At 36.2% G+C, this 18,105-nt stretch overlaps 2 protein-coding genes across 2 annotated transcripts; both read right to left on the reverse strand.

Annotated features, from left to right (window-relative positions):
- Positions 1 to 147: 147 nt before the first annotated feature.
- On the reverse strand, positions 148 to 5,927 carry mcmdc2 (minichromosome maintenance domain containing 2). Its single transcript, XM_016508357.1, has 12 exons — positions 5,899 to 5,927; positions 4,237 to 4,384; positions 3,955 to 4,014; positions 3,600 to 3,795; positions 3,404 to 3,526; positions 2,888 to 2,989; positions 2,238 to 2,366; positions 1,913 to 2,147; positions 1,625 to 1,830; positions 1,354 to 1,520; positions 792 to 971; positions 148 to 404 (listed from the first exon to the last, which is right to left on the reverse strand). The coding sequence occupies exons 1-12, from the start codon at positions 5,925 to 5,927 to the stop codon at positions 258 to 260; spliced, it is 1,722 nt and encodes a 573-aa protein (XP_016363843.1). The 3' UTR covers positions 148 to 257.
- On the reverse strand, positions 4,867 to 18,105 carry LOC107705243 (serine/threonine-protein kinase Sgk3-like). Its single transcript, XM_016508447.1, has 17 exons — positions 18,088 to 18,105; positions 14,760 to 14,948; positions 14,579 to 14,662; positions 13,852 to 13,924; positions 12,568 to 12,643; positions 12,147 to 12,222; positions 11,727 to 11,776; positions 11,514 to 11,571; positions 11,102 to 11,185; positions 10,865 to 10,996; positions 10,037 to 10,149; positions 9,526 to 9,562; positions 9,041 to 9,127; positions 7,501 to 7,596; positions 7,254 to 7,409; positions 6,984 to 7,073; positions 4,867 to 6,112 (listed from the first exon to the last, which is right to left on the reverse strand). Exons 2-17 carry the CDS (start codon positions 14,835 to 14,837, stop codon positions 5,942 to 5,944), a joined length of 1,461 nt encoding a protein of 486 aa, XP_016363933.1. The 5' UTR covers positions 14,838 to 14,948; positions 18,088 to 18,105; the 3' UTR covers positions 4,867 to 5,941.

The raw sequence follows: 18,105 nt of genomic DNA on the forward strand, positions 1-18,105 counted from the left end.
GAAGAGGCTTATGTAATGCAATTTACAAATTTTTTTTTTTTCTACCAGTTGCCTGTTCCTTAGCTAAATATTACAGTTTTGGAAGAGACCGTGTATCTCTAAATAAACTGACATGGTAATGTAAATATTTTTTACACAAAATTTGTTCACAGTCCTTTGGAAACTCTGCTGAATTGTAGACTTGTTATATAACTGCTCCATCTAGTGGTATAATAAGGCAGCCATATGTAGCGGTCAGTATTTTGTTTTTGAAGAGCTTACAGCAGTTTGACAGAAGTGACTGAAACGGTGGATCTCTGTGTTGAGTCTGAGCGAACCCTGCGACTGGCCATGTAGTAGCTGTGGATCATCCTTTCAGCCTCGGAACTCATGTCCACCTTTAGTTCCCTTGCATGAGCCAAGAGCTGGGGAAAAAATATTCAAGTTTGGGGGGGGGGGAAGCAGGCTATCTTCATTACTAACCACATTATGTAAGTTACTCAAGATCTCTAGAATTTTCAAACAACCAAAGAAACAGCACCCCAATTACAGTTTATTATATACTACTGGTAAAAAGTTTGGATTAAGCTTTTGTGTTTTAAAAAAGTATTTTATGCTCACAAAGGCTGTTTATTTGATCAAAAATGCAGTAAAAACAGTATTATTGTGAAATATCATTACAGTTAAAATAGTTGTGACATGATCCTTCATAAAGGAAGTAAATATTGTAAGACAAATGTTTCCTGAGCACGTAGTCAGAATAATTTGAGCTGAATTAAAGAACTTTTGACCTGTAGTGTGCATTGACTGACCTCTTTATAGTCTTGTGTTGTAAACTGCATGCATGCTGGATATAGGGGCTCTCCTGGGGACATGGCCTGTCTCAGAGTATGCACTGTCATAGACAGGAGTGGATGATTGCTGCTTGTCTCTCGACACTGGACTACGAGTCCAAACGACTCTGCAAGCTGAAGAGGAACTGAGCCCATTTCCTGCATTTATATAAAAATCTAAATCACTGTAAGATAAGCAGATGCTGCAAAACTATGACGTCTATATTGAAGCACTGACACTGTACTATAAAATAACACTAAGTCATTGTTTAGACAATTTGGAGTAACGGGAGCGATTTGGCTACTGACACAAATGAGTACAATGAGGAACTCTCCTAAAATAGATGGCATTGTCTCTGGTTCCTGTTCCCAAATACAGAAAGAGGTGGGGTCGTCTGTGAAGCATTCCTGCATTCTTTCTACAACTGATCAGTCCTGTGGTATGTGCTATAAGCTTGTAAAATTCCCAGAATAACATTCCCATCTCATTTCCTGAGGAAAAGCTCCATTTGACTATAAATACAGTTGGATATGAACCCACCACAGAACCCAGCACCACATTATCACATCTGGCTGTCCTCTTGGAGGGGGAAGCAGAATCAGCTAGGGCCCAAAAGTTGCACTGGATTGGGAAGGAGAGCTGCTGGTCCATATCATCACCATATTTCTTGGCAGGAATGAAAACAGACACAGTTCTGCTTTCGAGAGCTGAGGGGAAAAATAGGTTTGCTTTCCTTGATTGCTTAAAATGCATGTATAATGTATTTCTTTCTTGTGCCTTCATTATTAGAAATAATTTAAACAACTGGCACCAGACTGAAGCATGTCCATCTTGTCTTTCTTGTAGGTTGTGAGATCTCCCAACAGACAGACACCTCCAGATGCCAGCAAAGCTGAACCTGCATGGATGTTAGCGGTACCAGCTCCATGTTCATCTCTAGACAGAGATGCCGACAGATCTCCTGTCAGTGTATGATGAATGCCACGCGAGGCCAACGGCAGGCTGTATCTCATCAACCTGTGAATAAATATGCACATAATATGCATAATATTTTGATGACCATTATCTAAAGAGACATGTGCATTTGAAAAACCCGGACCTGTCAATGATTAGAGTCTCGCTGGTGAGAGCAAGCACATCCAGTTGGTAGGGAGAGTCTGGATTATCTTCAGTTTGCACCAAACTAAGAAGTAGCCCCAGTTTTAATGTGTTGTAGAGTCCAGGTGGGATCACCGGGGAACCGAATGAGTTGGCTACAATGGCAGCAAACCTCCATGGGGAACAGGCCATGGCTGTCTGAAGGTTCTGGAAGTTGTTGCTAACCAGACAGGGGCCTGTGAAAGGCAGTCAGAAGCAAATGACTTTGACATGCTGTGCATAAGTCTGGTTGTTTTTATACCATCAAAGTCAAAACAAGGCTTTACATTTGGGGGTCCATGGTTGGACGCTGCAAGCCTCTACGCTCCAGGTTACATTGGGCCACTGGTGCACATGAGCTGGAATCCCCACAACTTGGTACAGATGGCCGATTCTCATGGAGTTGCACAGTTCATCTAATTACATTAAGAGAAACAAAACAATGATAGTTGAGAGCAAGTCTTCACTTATTATTTGAGAAACGTTCACCACCTACACAACTGCCAAGAGAAACACTGCAGGCTCTTTTAAACAATGATTCCACTATGGTTTGTAGCAACTAATGAGTGTACCTTACATTTATTAACATGTATGTTCAGTAACTGGAGCCCGACGTATTGAATTCCAGACTAATACTAGGTCAACACAATATGCTAATACCGTCCAGATAATCTGTGGTTTCTCCAGTTGGCTAACTGAGAAATATTTTTGAAGGAGACAGGAACACCCAGTCTAATACTGAAAGACACTGTGAGTGGATGTGTTTCGGCAGTTTATTTATTTGAGAGCTTTGCTCCAACATTATGAAAAACATGTTCATCAGGCATGACGATTCAAACTAACTGAATTATTTCCTAATGGTTAGTTAAAAAATAAAGATTATTTGCAATACCACGAGAAAGAAAAAGGGGTAATTTAAGATGCAAAAAGCATTTACCTCTTAGAAAAAGGGTGACAGATTGATATCTTAAGGAAGCAGCATCGTGAACTCCCAAAACATCCACTGCTCTCACATGAATGAGTTCAACTAGCTGTTTATCTGTGGATTAAAAAACATGTCCTGTCTTTTAGTGAGTGCGCAACTGCAATACTAAGCAAAGGTTTCGGGTCAGTAAATTTTTTTATTGTCTTTGAAAGAAGTCTTATTTGACCAAAATACAATAAAAACTATTGTTACAATTAAAATGTTGTCTATTGAAACATTTTATGTAATTAAATATTATATGAAATTATTTCTGTGAGTAATCTTTTTTTTTTTTGGTGGAAACTGTTATTCAAATATTTGTAATTGTTGACATTATAATAACATAATGTTGATAGTCAACTTTGATCAATTTAAGGCATCCTTGCTGAATGAAAGTATTAAGTCTTTTAAAAATAATCATTTCATGATTCAGGTTTATACTCCATATAATATTTCATTAATATGTTTTAACTAATGTTGTTGTCTTACCCCCTAAAACCCGAGACTTCACATCCTCTTTCAGCGGAGAAGAGCAGAGAAAGCAGGTAAAATCGCTCCTAACTGTGGCAGACTCTGTGGCACCTGGTGCATGAACTCTGATATGTTGAAACCCTTTGGACAAATTGACAAATTGTGTAGGACAACAATTACAAAAACAGCCCATAAAGTTAATAACATTACCTACCTTTAGAGCAAGGGCATTTCTCTTCTGAGCAGAGAAATCTGGCTCCTTGTGTGTATTTGGTGACACGTGTCATGGCAATTACAAGGCCCTCCAAAGCTAAGGGTCTCATTGGACCATACCCACGGGGAAACTCGGAGAGATCCAAACAATAGTTGGGAAAAGGTGGCAAGTGGGTTGGCTTTAAAACAACATTAACCTATACAGAAAAAAATTAAATTATGTTTTTTCTATTTTAATATACTGATGTGTATCAAAGCAAATTTCAAGTATACCCAAATATATTCTCTCTCTCACACACACATATATGAAAAAATTAAAATAAGTGAAATCTGCAATTAATTAACCTGCTCCTTACCTGGTTTTCTGTTTCAATGTGGTCAATAAGTGACAGTGTTTTTATAGACAGATAACAAACCTGAAAAATAACCACTGCACTCTTAGTTGTTTGTTTCAATACAGAGTAGATGTAAATATGTTAAGCACAATAAAATATATCCCTTTTTAACCTTTCCATACATTTCACCAACAGAAAACTCTGGTTGATATGTAAATGTACTCTAAGCCATTTTAGATAACCAATCGTTGTGTAACGGACTAATAAGTTGGGTATTTGTGTATTTTTATTTGTGAAACTCACTGACTGAAAGAGTGAAACGGCTTTGACAGGGTCGTGCAGTATACAGTCTCCCAGTGTGGCGTCCAGTTCAAGCACGTCTGAGGGATTTACATCGAAACTGAACCGATACACGGCCCCCGTCTGTTGTCCACCTGAAAGACATGTTTCCCTTTTGTTCAGTGTGTAAACAATCAAGTCATCTTTTTATTTTAATTTAAATGTAATAATTAAAGTTCAGATAAAAACGGATGTAGACAGTGGACCCCTGACGTGTCACGTCCTCACGAGCTCCTGTTCACTGAGGTATTTTAATTAACTAACTAATTAACTAATAATGCATCCAACTTCATAAACAAACCTTTAAAGACTTTACAGTCTTCAATGAGTTTACTTAACCCACCACTTCTGTCTAAATAAATGATTATTGCTTCTTTTAGAGAATTTAGCCCATCCATATCTCCGAAATGCACCGCTAGATCTGTAGTTGGGCGGCGGGAAGCTCGCGCTATACAATATGCAAATGAGATGTATCACGTGTTAGCCAAATCAGAGCAAAGTGGAATGTGTTAACCTCCAACAAGGCGTCTAAAACCTGTAAATAAAAACTTTAAGGCGGTGCAGAATTCAATTAGTTTAGGTAACCCACACGACAAATATTTACATTTTATTATCTCCTTCTTTAATAAGGATAACACACATATGGGCGGGAAGCTCGTGCTCATAATATATGCAAATGAGATGTGTCCTGTGAACAAACATTTTATTATTCAGTGAGTTTGGTAACGCACCACATCTATTTAAAAACATTATTATCATATTGTTCTATAAAATTTACTTTCACAGCTTGGTAACTGGGCGCGAAGCTCTGGCCCAGTAGCATAACACATGCAAATATATGCAAATGAGATGCATCACGCGACAGCCAAGTAATTCAAGAATGTTTACTTGTACAGTACAGTATCATAAGTCAGTAGGCACTGTGGTGTCTCGTCTCATAATCAAAATGCGGGAAATGAAACAGTGGTTTATTACAGGGTCATTGTCAGTATTTAAGTGCTATTAACTCATTAAAATCTAACACGAAAATAGCCACAAATATTTAATTCACATTGTACTTTGGCTGTTGATGACCCAAACCCTTACAGGGCTTATCAAAATTTATTTTGATTTCAAAACAATTGATTTCGAAACAGCTTCTGCCTATTTTCTAACTCATACATATTAAACAGTATAAATGGAATATATATTAATTTGTCAATCAGCAATTTTTTTATTGCTTGCGTTGACATTATATGAACATTTTTTCCATAGCTAATTGCTGATAAGAGACTAAACTACAAGAACATAATTGATCATATACTGCATAGTATTTAAGCAATCAAGTGTAAGAGTTGGGGCAAAACAAGGAATGTGTCAAAGTAGATATTTTGTTTACAAATATCATCAGCCCTTGAAAATAATTCTTACAAAAAAAACAAAAAAACATCAATACTTCAGCTCCTGAGCTAAACTCTCAGGGAAGGCGTTCAATGTTACACAAAATATAATGTTATTTATGCATAAAAATAAAGTTTGAAACACCCTGCATCCCAAAACTTATGTTAGGAAACACAAAGGTCCACCCTCTGATCGTGACATTGCGCTCAACAAATTCTTCCCTTTCATCAGAGAGCGATCACAGACGTTTCATTCAGCTCTCTGTGGATCGCCATTAGCAGCACCACCCTTACAGGAAAGAATCTTCTGACGGCGGAGCGTAAGAAAATCCCAGGAAGGCATCATCAGCTTCCATAACACTAGCATTGACGATTGACTGCCCTGAAGAGAAGCACACAGAGTTTGGCACGGTTTCCTCTGTGAACTCAGGATCAAAGTTTGAGATGTCATACTGGGATTCCTGCAAGACAACATAAGAGAGATGACTGTTTGAATATACTTATGCATATGTTTTTTGAAACATTAGCAAAATAGTTATTGTTAAAGGGATAGTTTACCCAAAAATGAAAATTTGCTGAAAACATCACAAATGAGTTTGTTTTTTAATCGGAACAGATTTAGAGAAATTTAGCATTACTCACCAATGGATTCTCGGCAGTGAATGGGTGCCGTCAGAATGAGAATCCAAACAGCTGATAATAACAGCATATTAATCCACAAATAAATGTCTTCAGTCCATTAGTTAATGTCTTGTGGAGTGAAAAGCTGCGTGTTTCTAAGAAACAAATCCATCATTAAGGCATTTTAACATTAAACTGACACTTCTGGCTAAAATATGAGACCAAAATAACGCTAAAAAAATCCATCCACTGTTGTCCTCTCACATCAAAATCTAGTGACATTTAGAACAGTTTTGGGCTATTTTCATTTACTAAATGGTGCATGATCTGTGTATAGTTCTCCCCTAATTTAGAAGAGACGACGTCTTCACTGGAGAAAACAATATTATGGATAGACACATATTTTTAGGTTTGAAGTTAAAAAGGTCTTGATGGATTTCTTTCTTACAAATGCACAGCTTTTCACTTCACAAGACATTAACTGATGGACTGGAGTCATGTGGATTACTTTAGATCATTGTGATGTTTCTGTCAGCTGTTTAGACTCATTCTGACGGCACTCATTCAGAGGATCCATTGGTGAGGAAGTGATGTAATGCAAAATTTCCCCAAATCTGTTCCGATGAAGAAACAAACTAAACTATATCTTGGATTTCCTGAGGGTGAGTATATTTTCAGAAACTTTTCATTTATGGTTGAACTAAGTCTTACCACACTAGGGTTGAATGGAGGAGGAAGCTTTTTCTGTTCAAGGTCATCCCAGTTAATTGTTGAGAAAAATTCATGTCCTTTGACTTCATTCTGCAACAAATGGAACATACAAGGACTTTTCAATATTCCAAGATATTTTCAATTCAACACTCCCTGCTTGAATGTAATATATTATAGGAAACTAATCTGCAGAAATCCTTTTGAGATGCTACTGAAATATTCTACAAAATCATCCACCAGGGGGTGATATATCAGTACTAAATAGCTTACAAAGTCATCTCTGTAGCCAAGCCTCCTGGTGTGGTCTTTCTCCAGCAGGGCCTGAAGGATGGACCAGGCAGCTGTGGATGCCCCGGGGCGCATGACAAGTTCCTTGTGAAGAATGTTGTCATACATCTCATGTGTGTCCCTGCTGTAGAATGGAGGCTGTTGACATAAAGGTAAATCAAGATTTAAGCTTCATTGCCTACATTTTTCAAAGACAACTACCCAAATTTACGGTTGATTTGTAACTTACCAGCCCATAAAGCATTTCATACAGCACAGAACCCAGACACCACCAGTCCACAGTGTTATCATAGGGTAGTTTCCGGAGTACCTCTGGAGCTAGATACTATCGTGACAACAAGAGACAGCAATTATTGCGTTAAAATCTTTGTTTTATTCTAACCTCCAAAAGCTTAACGTTTATTTGCAGTTAATTTGCTGAAAATGTATTGAGGTTAATCTAGGAAAGCGTAATGAGCAAATCGGTAACAATTTAAAGCTGCAGTCCGTAACTTTTTTTGGTTAAAAATGATCCGAAATCAATATTTGAGCAAGTACATAACCAGCCAGTGTTCGAAACTATCGCCTTACTTTAGCCCGATTCACAACGGTCAGCTTATAATAATGTATGTGATATGAGCTAATTTAGAATAAATCACCATTGGTAGCGCGATTTATTGTGATGCTTTTTTCCTCAGTTGGTCAGAACAAACGTGGCAGACTTGTTTCTTACTTGTTCAGATGACAATATCCGGTGAAAATGCTTATTTGAGTCATAAATTCCAAGACGTAGGCTAGAATCTGTGAGTGCAAAGCACAATATCCACACCGGTGCGGCCGGTGACTGACTGCCACGCATACTCCAAAACATTAGATTCATCCGCGCTGGAGCCGTGCCGCCACACAACCCACGCAAGGAAGATAATTCTGCACACAGCTGCAATTGCAGGTTTTCAAACAGAGATGGCGACAAAGAGGCAAAACTTACGGACTGCAGCTTTAATAATAAGAGTCACGATAAGTAGTTATTTTTAAATTCAACAACTAATTAAACAGAACATATTTACTATAACATTTCAAAGTAATATGTTAAACACTTTTCAAACATAAAATTGAAAACATGCAATACACAAAAGTTTGGGGTTGGTAAGATTTTGTTTTTCGTTTTATGTCTCTTATGTTCACCAAGGCTGCATTTATTTGATAAAAAATACAGTAAAACTGCAATATTGTGAAGTATTACTACAATTTTAAATAACTGTTTTCCATTTAAATCTATTTTAAAATGTAATTTATTTCTGTGATGGCAAAGCTGAATTTTCAGCATCATTACTCCAGTCTTCAGTGCCACATGATCCTTCAGAAATCATTCTAATATCCTGATTTGGTGCTCAAGAAACATTTCTTATTACATTTACATTTAGTCATTTAGCAGACGCTTTTATCCAAAGCGACTTACAAATGAGGACAATGCAAGCAATCAAAATCAACAAAAGAGCAATGATATGCAAGTGCTGTCTCACTTAGCTTAATGCAGTACACGTAGCAATTATTATAATTATTTTTGAAAACAGTTGTACTGCTTAAACTTTTTATGGAAACTGTGATCCATTTTTCCCGAATTATTTGAACGAGAACAAAATAACAGATCATTAAGTCTTTAATGATCAATTTAATGTGTTCTTATTGAATAACAGTATTGATTTCCCATTTAAAAAAATCATACTGACTCCAAATTTTGAACTGTACCGTAAGCATCATTCATCCATCATAATTATATTATATAATACCTCAGGTGTCCCACAAAATGTGGTCGTTGTGTCTGCTTGGGAGATGCCCTCCTTACACAGTCCAAAGTCAGTCAAGACTATATGTCCCTTAACAGACAAAAGATGCCAACAGGAACATTTTCAGGAAGCATGTCACCACACAAAAGGCCTATTCTTCACAGAGCCAAAGAATCTTGTGTCTGACTGGAATATTTGCCAGGGCCTTGTAACCTCACAGTTTCATCAGATTCGAAAGGAAATGCACAAATAAAACTTAAACTAATCTCAAGCAATGTTACAAATTTAAAAAAGTCTTCAGTTTCATTGCAATATTTCATTTGGCTGGCCAAAGCTACACTCTGTACACCTCGTCTCGGGAAATCAGAAGAGTTTGTTATACTTCACAGCGAGGGTAGATTACTCTGTTTCCCCTGGAACTCTCTCAACGTTGATCAGCTATGCTCTGGCAATGATAAAAGTGTGGGAAAAAAAAGAGGGGCACTTACTTGAGAGTCCAGCAGGATATTTTCTGGTTTCAAATCCCTGGGAACATAAGAAAACTTAGCTTGTTAGCATTTTGTCATATGTTTCCAGGAACAATTCAACTAAAAAACATTACACAGAACTTTACACAAAAAAATCGTAACAATTAATTATAGGTATTATAATATGACAAGACAAACTATTCATAATGCATTTAATTCAGATGAAGAGCAATTCCTTGCGGTCATATAGCGTTACACCCTATGAATGCAAACTATGCTCTCATGATGGTCATTTCACACGTGAGTGTAATTTTAAATGACTACAGTTAAGCCAGTTCACCAATCAAAATTGTTCAAATACGTTCTGGGCAGCAACTGGAAACCCATAGGAGGGAGGAGGTGTAGAATGTGTCTGTTAAACATTCCACTGCCTCTGGGAATTCTCAGACACTTTAACAGTTAAACATCATCCTAGAATCACCAAACAGGCGTATTTATAACACAAGTGATCCTTTAGTTAAGCTGCATTTACCTGTAAACAATGGTAAGAGAGTGTAAGTAACCCAGAGCACTTGCCATCTCAGCAATGTAAAACTTCGCTCTGGGTTCAGGAAAGGTCCGCTCTTTTTGGAGGTGAAAGAAAAGCTGTAATGGAAAGAATCAAAAGTTGTAATATTCAATGCATAAATGCAGAAAATAGTCAGGTTACCCATTACATCATGTCTATTTTGTAGCCTGCCTCACAATTATTGGTGTGGTGTTTCATTAGCTGATGTTTAAAATATCGTCAGCAGACTTTTAGCTAAAAACAGGAAGTCAGACCAGTGGTCTAACTGAGCTTGTGAATAGGAACCCTGCAAAATGCCAATAAAATGACCATAAATTAGGAACAGTCATGCACTGGCTTCATCATCTGATTTACATGTCACATGACAATCCCCTGCATTTCCTTGTTAAAGGAATAGTTCACCAAAAAAAGTGTTCTGTCATCATTTACATAATTTTATGTCTGTTAAAACTCTATGACTTTATGTTTTGGGTGGTATACAACATGTAAGTCAATGAGATCCCCACTGACTTTCACTGTACAAATAAAAACATTCTTCAAAATATCTTTCTTCTGTGTTCCACAAAAAAGGGCAGTCATACAGGTTTGGAACAAAATGAGGATGAGTAAATGATGACAGAACTTTCATTTTTGGGTACACTGTCCCTTTAAGAAGTCATAAAATGACAAATGTCACTGTCAGCATCAGCAATAGCTATATTTATAACGTATTGGTTTAATCTGCCAAATAGTGGCTTTTGAGATGTGATAAGGCAGATGTCAGCCTTGAGCTTCTCAACCACAAATACTCACTTCTCCACCATTGACAAAATCCAGGACAAAGTATAACTTGTCTGTTGTCTGAAAGGAATAGTGCAGTCCAACCAGGAAGGGGTGTTTAACATTCTTTAGCAACACATTACGTTCAGCCATAATGTGCTTTTGCTGGCGTGAAAAAAAATGTCAAGGGAATTCATTAATCAAATGTCAAAGAACATAACAGAGCGAGCATAAAGAAAGAGTAGGTATTAAAACAAAGAAAATCATTACCTCTCTCCTGTTTAAAATGACCTTTTTTTGCAAGACTTTGATGGCGTAACACTTCCCATCCCGTTTCCTCTTTGCAAGAAGAACCTTTGTGTGGGAAAGAACACGGTGGGTTAGCAAGTTTCACCTTCCAATACGGCTGCCCATGGGCATAAAAAAAGACAAGCTTTGACTTCAAAACTGAGAAACTTTCACTTCCTAAATGGAGAGTCCATGGCTCAGAAACAAACGCTATGGCTAACCGTACAGCAAAGAAAACAGAGAATATATTAAGCCTCAGTGACATTCAGAGCTTTCAGTAACTGATTCAAAATGAACACAAAAGGGATTGACCCACTTTCTCTCACAAACTGTGGAAGTCACACATTTCAGATCATTTCCATCATTAGGCATTTTATTTAAAAAGAAAACTTACCTTCCCAAAGCTTCCCTTTCCTATGACTTTAAGAAAGTCAAAGTCAGTGGGCTTAGCACTGTTGAAAAAACACAGTGATTAAGGCTAAAATGAAAGCATATGGATCATTAATTTCTACCAGTTAAATGTTTTGCATCCAAATTATGACATAAATACAATATTTATCATTATACAAAAGCAATACATTGTTTAAAACAATTCTGTAATACTTACTGTGGATTTGCAGATGGCCCTAGGTTTATATTTCTCGAGGTAGAGGTACTCTGTAAGAGATATGGCAAAACTAGATAATACTCATTTAAAAGCAGTAGTAAAACATGCACTTAGTATTTATTTATTTTGAGTTTATTTGTATCTGGACAGTACAACAATATAATTGCATACAGAAAAACAGAAAAAAAGATGCATAATAGAGATTACTGGGTCCTTAGAAAGGATTTTCCATTAAAAAAAAAAACTATACATAATGCACTGAATTTATCAATAACTGTAGAGTGTTAAAATGCTTAAAATATAACTATATAACACTTAATGCCTGTGAATACAGCTAACAAGCAAGACAAAAGAAAAGAATGAAGACCACTTACTCAATATGTTATATATTAAAAACATAACATTAGTACATATACCAACCTTATCATCTTCATCCTCTGAGGCATCAGAGAAGTTTTTAGATTTGTCCATCTGCAGAAAGTCTTTGACATCCGGACTGCGCATTTGAAATGAACATTCACATGTTAGAGGTCTGACTGAGGCAATACAAAGCCACAGCTGTGAGGAGGAATATGAGATAACATCAACAACTCCCTGTAACAAGAACCGTAACCATGGCAAATTTTACAGAGAATCAAAAAGAAGCATCTTTTATTTGGCACAGGTTCACAAGATACAATCGAACCGCTTTGTACTCAAAGTTCAGAGAGATATCTGGTTGTGGCTGGTTTTGGCAGGTTTCCATTGTAAATCCCACTCAAATTTGACATACATTTAGATGCACTGACACTGTGAGTGGTGATAAAAAACCGAAGCAACAGTAACTGGCTGATATACTCACTAGTTGCAGAGCTGTGGATGGGACACAATCTTCTGAATAAACTCATGTAACCCCGCTCTTCTGTGTTTTATGAACTCTAAGAATTACACAAAATATATAGGTGCAAATTAGCTTAAGAAAAAAAAAAAGTAAATTTGCATAGTAGTGGTCCTCAGCCGATTTTGCCTGAATTTAAGTTCATCAAGTAGTGAGACAGACGACACTACACTTTTAATGTACATACTTTTAATTTAATATTATTATGAACTGCACTGGCCAAAATTGTTACCATGACACGGGCTATATTAGATAACGTACAATTTTGGTTTCAAAAAGCATCTTGAATTTTGGTTTCATGCTTTTGGTAGCCAATAATTCATTGCACTAAACACTTTGTGGTAAACACAAACTCTGTTTATCCTCATTGCAAGCAAACTCATATTTGATGTAGTCTGGATGATTTTTTAAGTATGCAGGGTTTTTTCAGAAGTCAAGCAACCTGTCCAAACTGGCATTTGCCTAATTTGGAACTTCCAGCAAGTGACATTTACGAAAAAAATATACATTGTGGTTCATCCAAAGTGCTTATGTAAGCATCTGATATGGCTGATATATCATGCTGCCCATGACCAGAACAGACCTGAGAGCCATTTTTGAGAACTACTCACAATGACCATCACCTCCTTTGGGAAATAACTAATTTCATCAGTCACTTATCAAAACCATTAGCCTAAGTCTCTCAGTGCAGCATGGGACACTACTGTAAAAATGTGCACCAAATAATTAGATTGCTATTGTCCAGCGAGACAGCAATTATCTAGAGAGAATGAGGGGGAAAGAGAGCAGAAAGAGAGAGAGAATCTTACCAATGGTGGAGAATACGTTACAACAAGTGCACAAATTTTGCATGTGCGTCCAATGACCAGACTCATGGTTTCTCCATGAAAAAGATCTTGACCACATACTGGCCACATAATTGGTCGCACATGAGCTAAATACAATTGGTTCTTGGGTGCGCATTCTCATTCTTTTATTTATGCACACAATTTTGCTGCCACATTGTCTGAGAGCATAACATGAGATTATACAAGGACAAAGATTTTATGGGCTCGGGGCAGGGCGGATTTAGCATGGTTGATTTTCTGTATGGAACACTGTTGGATAATCTAATTTGGCAAATACACATGATCTCTGTTAAGCTAAATGAAGCGAAGTCACTAATGTATGTGCACGAGATGACAAGTTCCAGTGAGCTCTGAACAATATGCATTTTATTTCACGAGAAATCAAGGAACTGTAAAATACCTGGGTCAAAGTTGTCTCCAAATATTCTCTTAGCAGGAATCTTCAAATTCAGAGCAGGAAACAGTTTTTTTAACTGCAAAAAGACACATTATTATCAAAGGTCTCTAGGGTCAGTACGATTTGTTTAAAGAAATGAATACTTTTATTTAGCAAGGATGCATTAAATTGATCAAAAGTGACAGTAAAGACATTATTTTACAAAAGATTTGTATTTCAAATTAATGTTGTTCCTTTGAACTTTCTATTCATGAAAAAATCCTGTAAAAAGCGTCCACTAAAATATTAGGCAGGGCAAGTGTTTTCAACTTTGATAATAATAAGAAATCTTTATTTAGCAGCAAATCAGCATGTTAGGATGATTTACAAAAGATCATGTGACTCTGAAAGCTGGAGTAATGGCTGCTGAAAATTCAGCTTTGCCATCACAGGAATAAATTACATTTTAAAATATATTCAAACTGATTTTTTAAAATTATTTAACATTTTAATAATATTACTGTATTTCTGATTAAATAAATGCAGCCTTGGTGAGCATAAAAGCATATTCCTTTTTGAATATACAAAGATTATCAGTTTTATACTTTACATTATTTGGTCATATGTGAATATTTCATTAGAAAAAAGCTCCAAACCAAAATCAATGTCACTTAAAAATAGCTGTAAACAAATCATAGTTACAGTGGAGTCTGCCTGTCTTTTCACATTGACTACAACTCAGTTTACTTACGGTGTTGTACAGTCTGTCGAATTCTGCATATCTCCGGAACACAAACCACTCATGCCTTCCAACACTGACAATTACTTTGTAAACCTAACAAGACAAGGATTAAAACAGTCACATATCCGGTGCTACAACTTAGCGAGCCAGAGCTCTCAAAATGTAGATAAGAGCATCAGAGGTCACTCACAGTATAGCGTTTCTTCTTGTCTCTCTGCTCATTGGTGCAGGGAATGCTGACATTGAGGCAGCTTGGTTGCTCCTCCATCCTGAGACCTCTCAGAATCTCACAAGCAACGGCTCATAGATGCAACAGGTCCTCAGATCGCTTCCCTGCCACTCTGGCACACCTGATTCTGATGGTAACTCTCCATTAGTCCTGCACAGAACACAAACGTACCAAAACATAAGTGAGATGTTCTACCACAGCCAAGCGCTCTTTTCAGCAGTGTCCAGCATCCACTTTAGCTCCAGAGGGCTCTTTGGGCCTCAGGACAGGAAGGCCACTCAGAGTCACTAATCAACTGTGGCATAAACACAGAGAGGAGCCTCAGTCTGGGCGGCCAAGCGATGAGTCTCCACCTCTCTTTTCCTCACTCTCTTTCATCCTCCCCTCTGCTTCTCTCCAGCTGGGAGGGAGCAAACGGGGACGTTTTTCTTTCATATGCCACTTCCACATACTCCCTCTGTCAAGCACAACACATGAATGCTCACTGGGTGGGCGACATTCCCCTTCCCCTCTGAGGTACACGAGGTATTTTTAGATAATGCTGCACTGAACCTACAAGATGCAGATTTAAAGGCCAGGAGGAACCTCTCAAGACCAGCTTATGATATAAAACTACACTGAAAAAATCTGTAAAATAGAGCACAATATAATGTATAATTTGAAGGAATTTTTCCGTATTAATTTTTTACAGGTGTTTTACAAGTATTTTGAATTTTACATTTCATTGCATTGTGTTTTAGAGTTAACAGAAATGTCCGTAAAATTAATGGATAATATTGTGTGTAATGAGCTGCCAGTACTTTTTCTGTTATTTTACGCATTTATTTTTTACAGTGTATCTGCATTTTGAATCGTTGTTCAAGCATGAAATAAGGACATTCTTCTGTATATTGATTGAAAAAAATCAGCATTTTCAGCAACAATATTACTTTAATGCCAGGTCAAAAAATATAATATTAGAAAGATTTATATTTTCCTGGGGGTTCTGAGGTTTATATTTTAACCTTACATATACTTTTATAAATATGTACATTATAAATATATACATTTAATATATAATATACATATATGTATATATAAGGTAGAAAGTAGAAACAGAATTTTTTTAAATTAAGTAAATAATACTGTAATTATATATAGTATTTAATATTAATTTAATTAATATTTTAATTATTTATTTATTATATATAATTTTCAAAAGTATACTGACTTGGCCTTGCAGAAACCTCCAATGCCTTCTAACTGTCTAACAGAAATTCTGGTATTTTGCAAAAACAATGAAAAGATTTATTATGTTCCAAAAATGTGATTAATGATAAATAAATAATTCATAATAATTTAGAATGTAAAGAAATGCTGGATTTAAATGCACCAACCTCATCAAAATAGTGAGCGCCAAAACAATACAGAAAGAAAAACAAACAATTTTATAGAATAATAGACGTCTTTATACATAATACAATACTAATTTTTTAAAACAAGCAGTGAGATTATTTTAAACCCTCCGGTGTTACTCTTGTATTGCGTGACATGAAATACAAACTAAATGTGGGCAGATGAGATAACAGACTGAAGCAGTTGCAGACACCGTTTACCATATCACTGCGATCTGTATTTCTACATTCCTGCGAACTTGGAGGAATGTTACAGGTTTATTTGCCTGCGTGGTCAACTATTCAAAAACTTGGAGAGTTTAATGATTTAATGGACTACTTCTGAAACCACACATGCATATTTAAATGTGCATGTGCGTGCATGCATATGTAGGTACTGGTTTAAATATGTAAATTAATTCACTGTTCTGCCCAGCCCTAATGATTTACCTGCAGACAAGATGTCTCATGTATTGTTCATCTAAAAACAGCCACCAGGAAGCATAGCACACATTCATATAAATGTCTGTTCCAGTGTCAGAGCCAAGTAAGAGAGCCACTTCACCTTTAAACTGAAACAAGAAGCCGGGTTCCTTATGCATGACATGAGAAATGAAAGATCACTCTAAAGGGCATATTTCAAATGAACAAAATAATATATGGAAAACAAAATAGAACAGATCCAGGCTCATTATTATGCAATTTTAAGAAACTTAGTTAATGTCATCACTACATTGGAGCTGTCAAAAGGTTACTGTTATATGACCTCATCCTATAACAACAACTCAAACACTCAAACAGATTTGAGCAGCAAAAAGAAAGTACAAAGGAACAGGTATAAACTTGCACAGGCACGTCACACATTAAAATCTAGATTCATGCTGTGCAAAAAATGCATAAGTACAGGTTCACCTTTGAAACTCTCTGGTTTCATCTCGCATTTAGAGTAATCCTACTGTTAGAAAGAGATAAATCTAAAAAAAGGAACCAACTGTAAATGTTTCTCTTTATAACAGTTTAACTTCCAATAAAAAATTCTAACGGAAGGCTTGGTGAATATTTCACTTGTTGGTCATATAATTTTTAGTTCAACTGTCAACATTGTGTAGGCTATTGCTCATGGACACTAAATGACAGCCCAAGTAAGATTCATAATTTAATTTCCCAATAAGCAACTATTACATGACATTTCTCTCATTTAAATCTCACTGCTTTTTTTGTGAAAACGGTGTAGGAACATATATGCAAATCAATTCAATCTAATATAATAATAATACATAATTACATGTTGAACAACATATTGTTTAACAGTATATATTATCTTAAGTGTCCAATAATGCAGGATTGTTTTCATTTATTGTATCATTATTTCTATTTAATAAAATAACTAAATAATGTGACTACAAAAAAACAAAACAAAAACATAATAGCTGTTGGGTGCTTAATATTAGCAGCTGATATTGAAAAACAATAACTGATTAAATAAAATAGTGACAAACAGATTATTGGTCTGTATCTCTTAACAAGAACAATATGCTCTTGTGATATTATTTATAATATCATTTATAAATTTAGCTAAAAAAAAATATTAGCACTGCTGTTGCACAACTCATTCAAATGACATGAATGACTGAAAAAAAATACACTACATTTTCTAAATCCTGATGGCCATATGGTGTAAATAAGAATTTTCTTACAACTACATTTTCCGAAGGTAAGAAACAGTAGCCTACTGTAAACTGAAACCAACCAAAGCAAATTCCTTTTGACAGTGGCTGACATTTGTTTCTTTTTTTGTAGAGCCCTGTATTTCTGGCATTGGGCTAGGCTGTTTTAAATAAATAAATAATTTTATTACGTAATGTACATTGTGTAGTACTATTGCAGAGAATGGACCTGTTACAGCCAAAACTTACTACAACCACCGACGTACT

This window comes from Sinocyclocheilus rhinocerous, unplaced genomic scaffold, assembly GCF_001515625.1.
Source record: "Sinocyclocheilus rhinocerous isolate Xijiao unplaced genomic scaffold, SAMN03320098_v1.1 scaffold594, whole genome shotgun sequence".
In the NCBI taxonomy this organism is placed as follows: Eukaryota; Metazoa; Chordata; class Actinopteri; order Cypriniformes; family Cyprinidae; genus Sinocyclocheilus; species Sinocyclocheilus rhinocerous.

Excerpts from the sequence above, each read along its gene's own strand:
- mcmdc2 (XM_016508357.1), bottom strand. The coding sequence starts at position 5,927 with ATGGCGATCCACAGAGAGCTGAATGAAAC. Across the intron at positions 4,385-5,898 it reads CACAGAGAGCTGAATGAAAC|GGAAACATGTCTTTCAGGTG; the intron begins GTCTGTGATCGC and ends ACTGAACAAAAG. Across the intron at positions 2,148-2,237 it reads CCAACCATGGACCCCCAAAT|GCCCCTGTCTGGTTAGCAAC; the intron begins GTAAAGCCTTGT and ends TGCCTTTCACAG.
- LOC107705243 (XM_016508447.1), bottom strand. The coding sequence starts at position 14,837 with ATGGAGGAGCAACCAAGCTGCCTCAATGTCAGCATTCCCTGCACCAAT. Across the intron at positions 7,410-7,500 it reads ATGAAATGCTTTATGGGCTG|CCTCCATTCTACAGCAGGGA; the intron begins GTAAGTTACAAA and ends TTATGTCAACAG. Across the intron at positions 6,113-6,983 it reads CTCCATTCAACCCTAGTGTG|GAATCCCAGTATGACATCTC; the intron begins GTAAGACTTAGT and ends GTTGTCTTGCAG.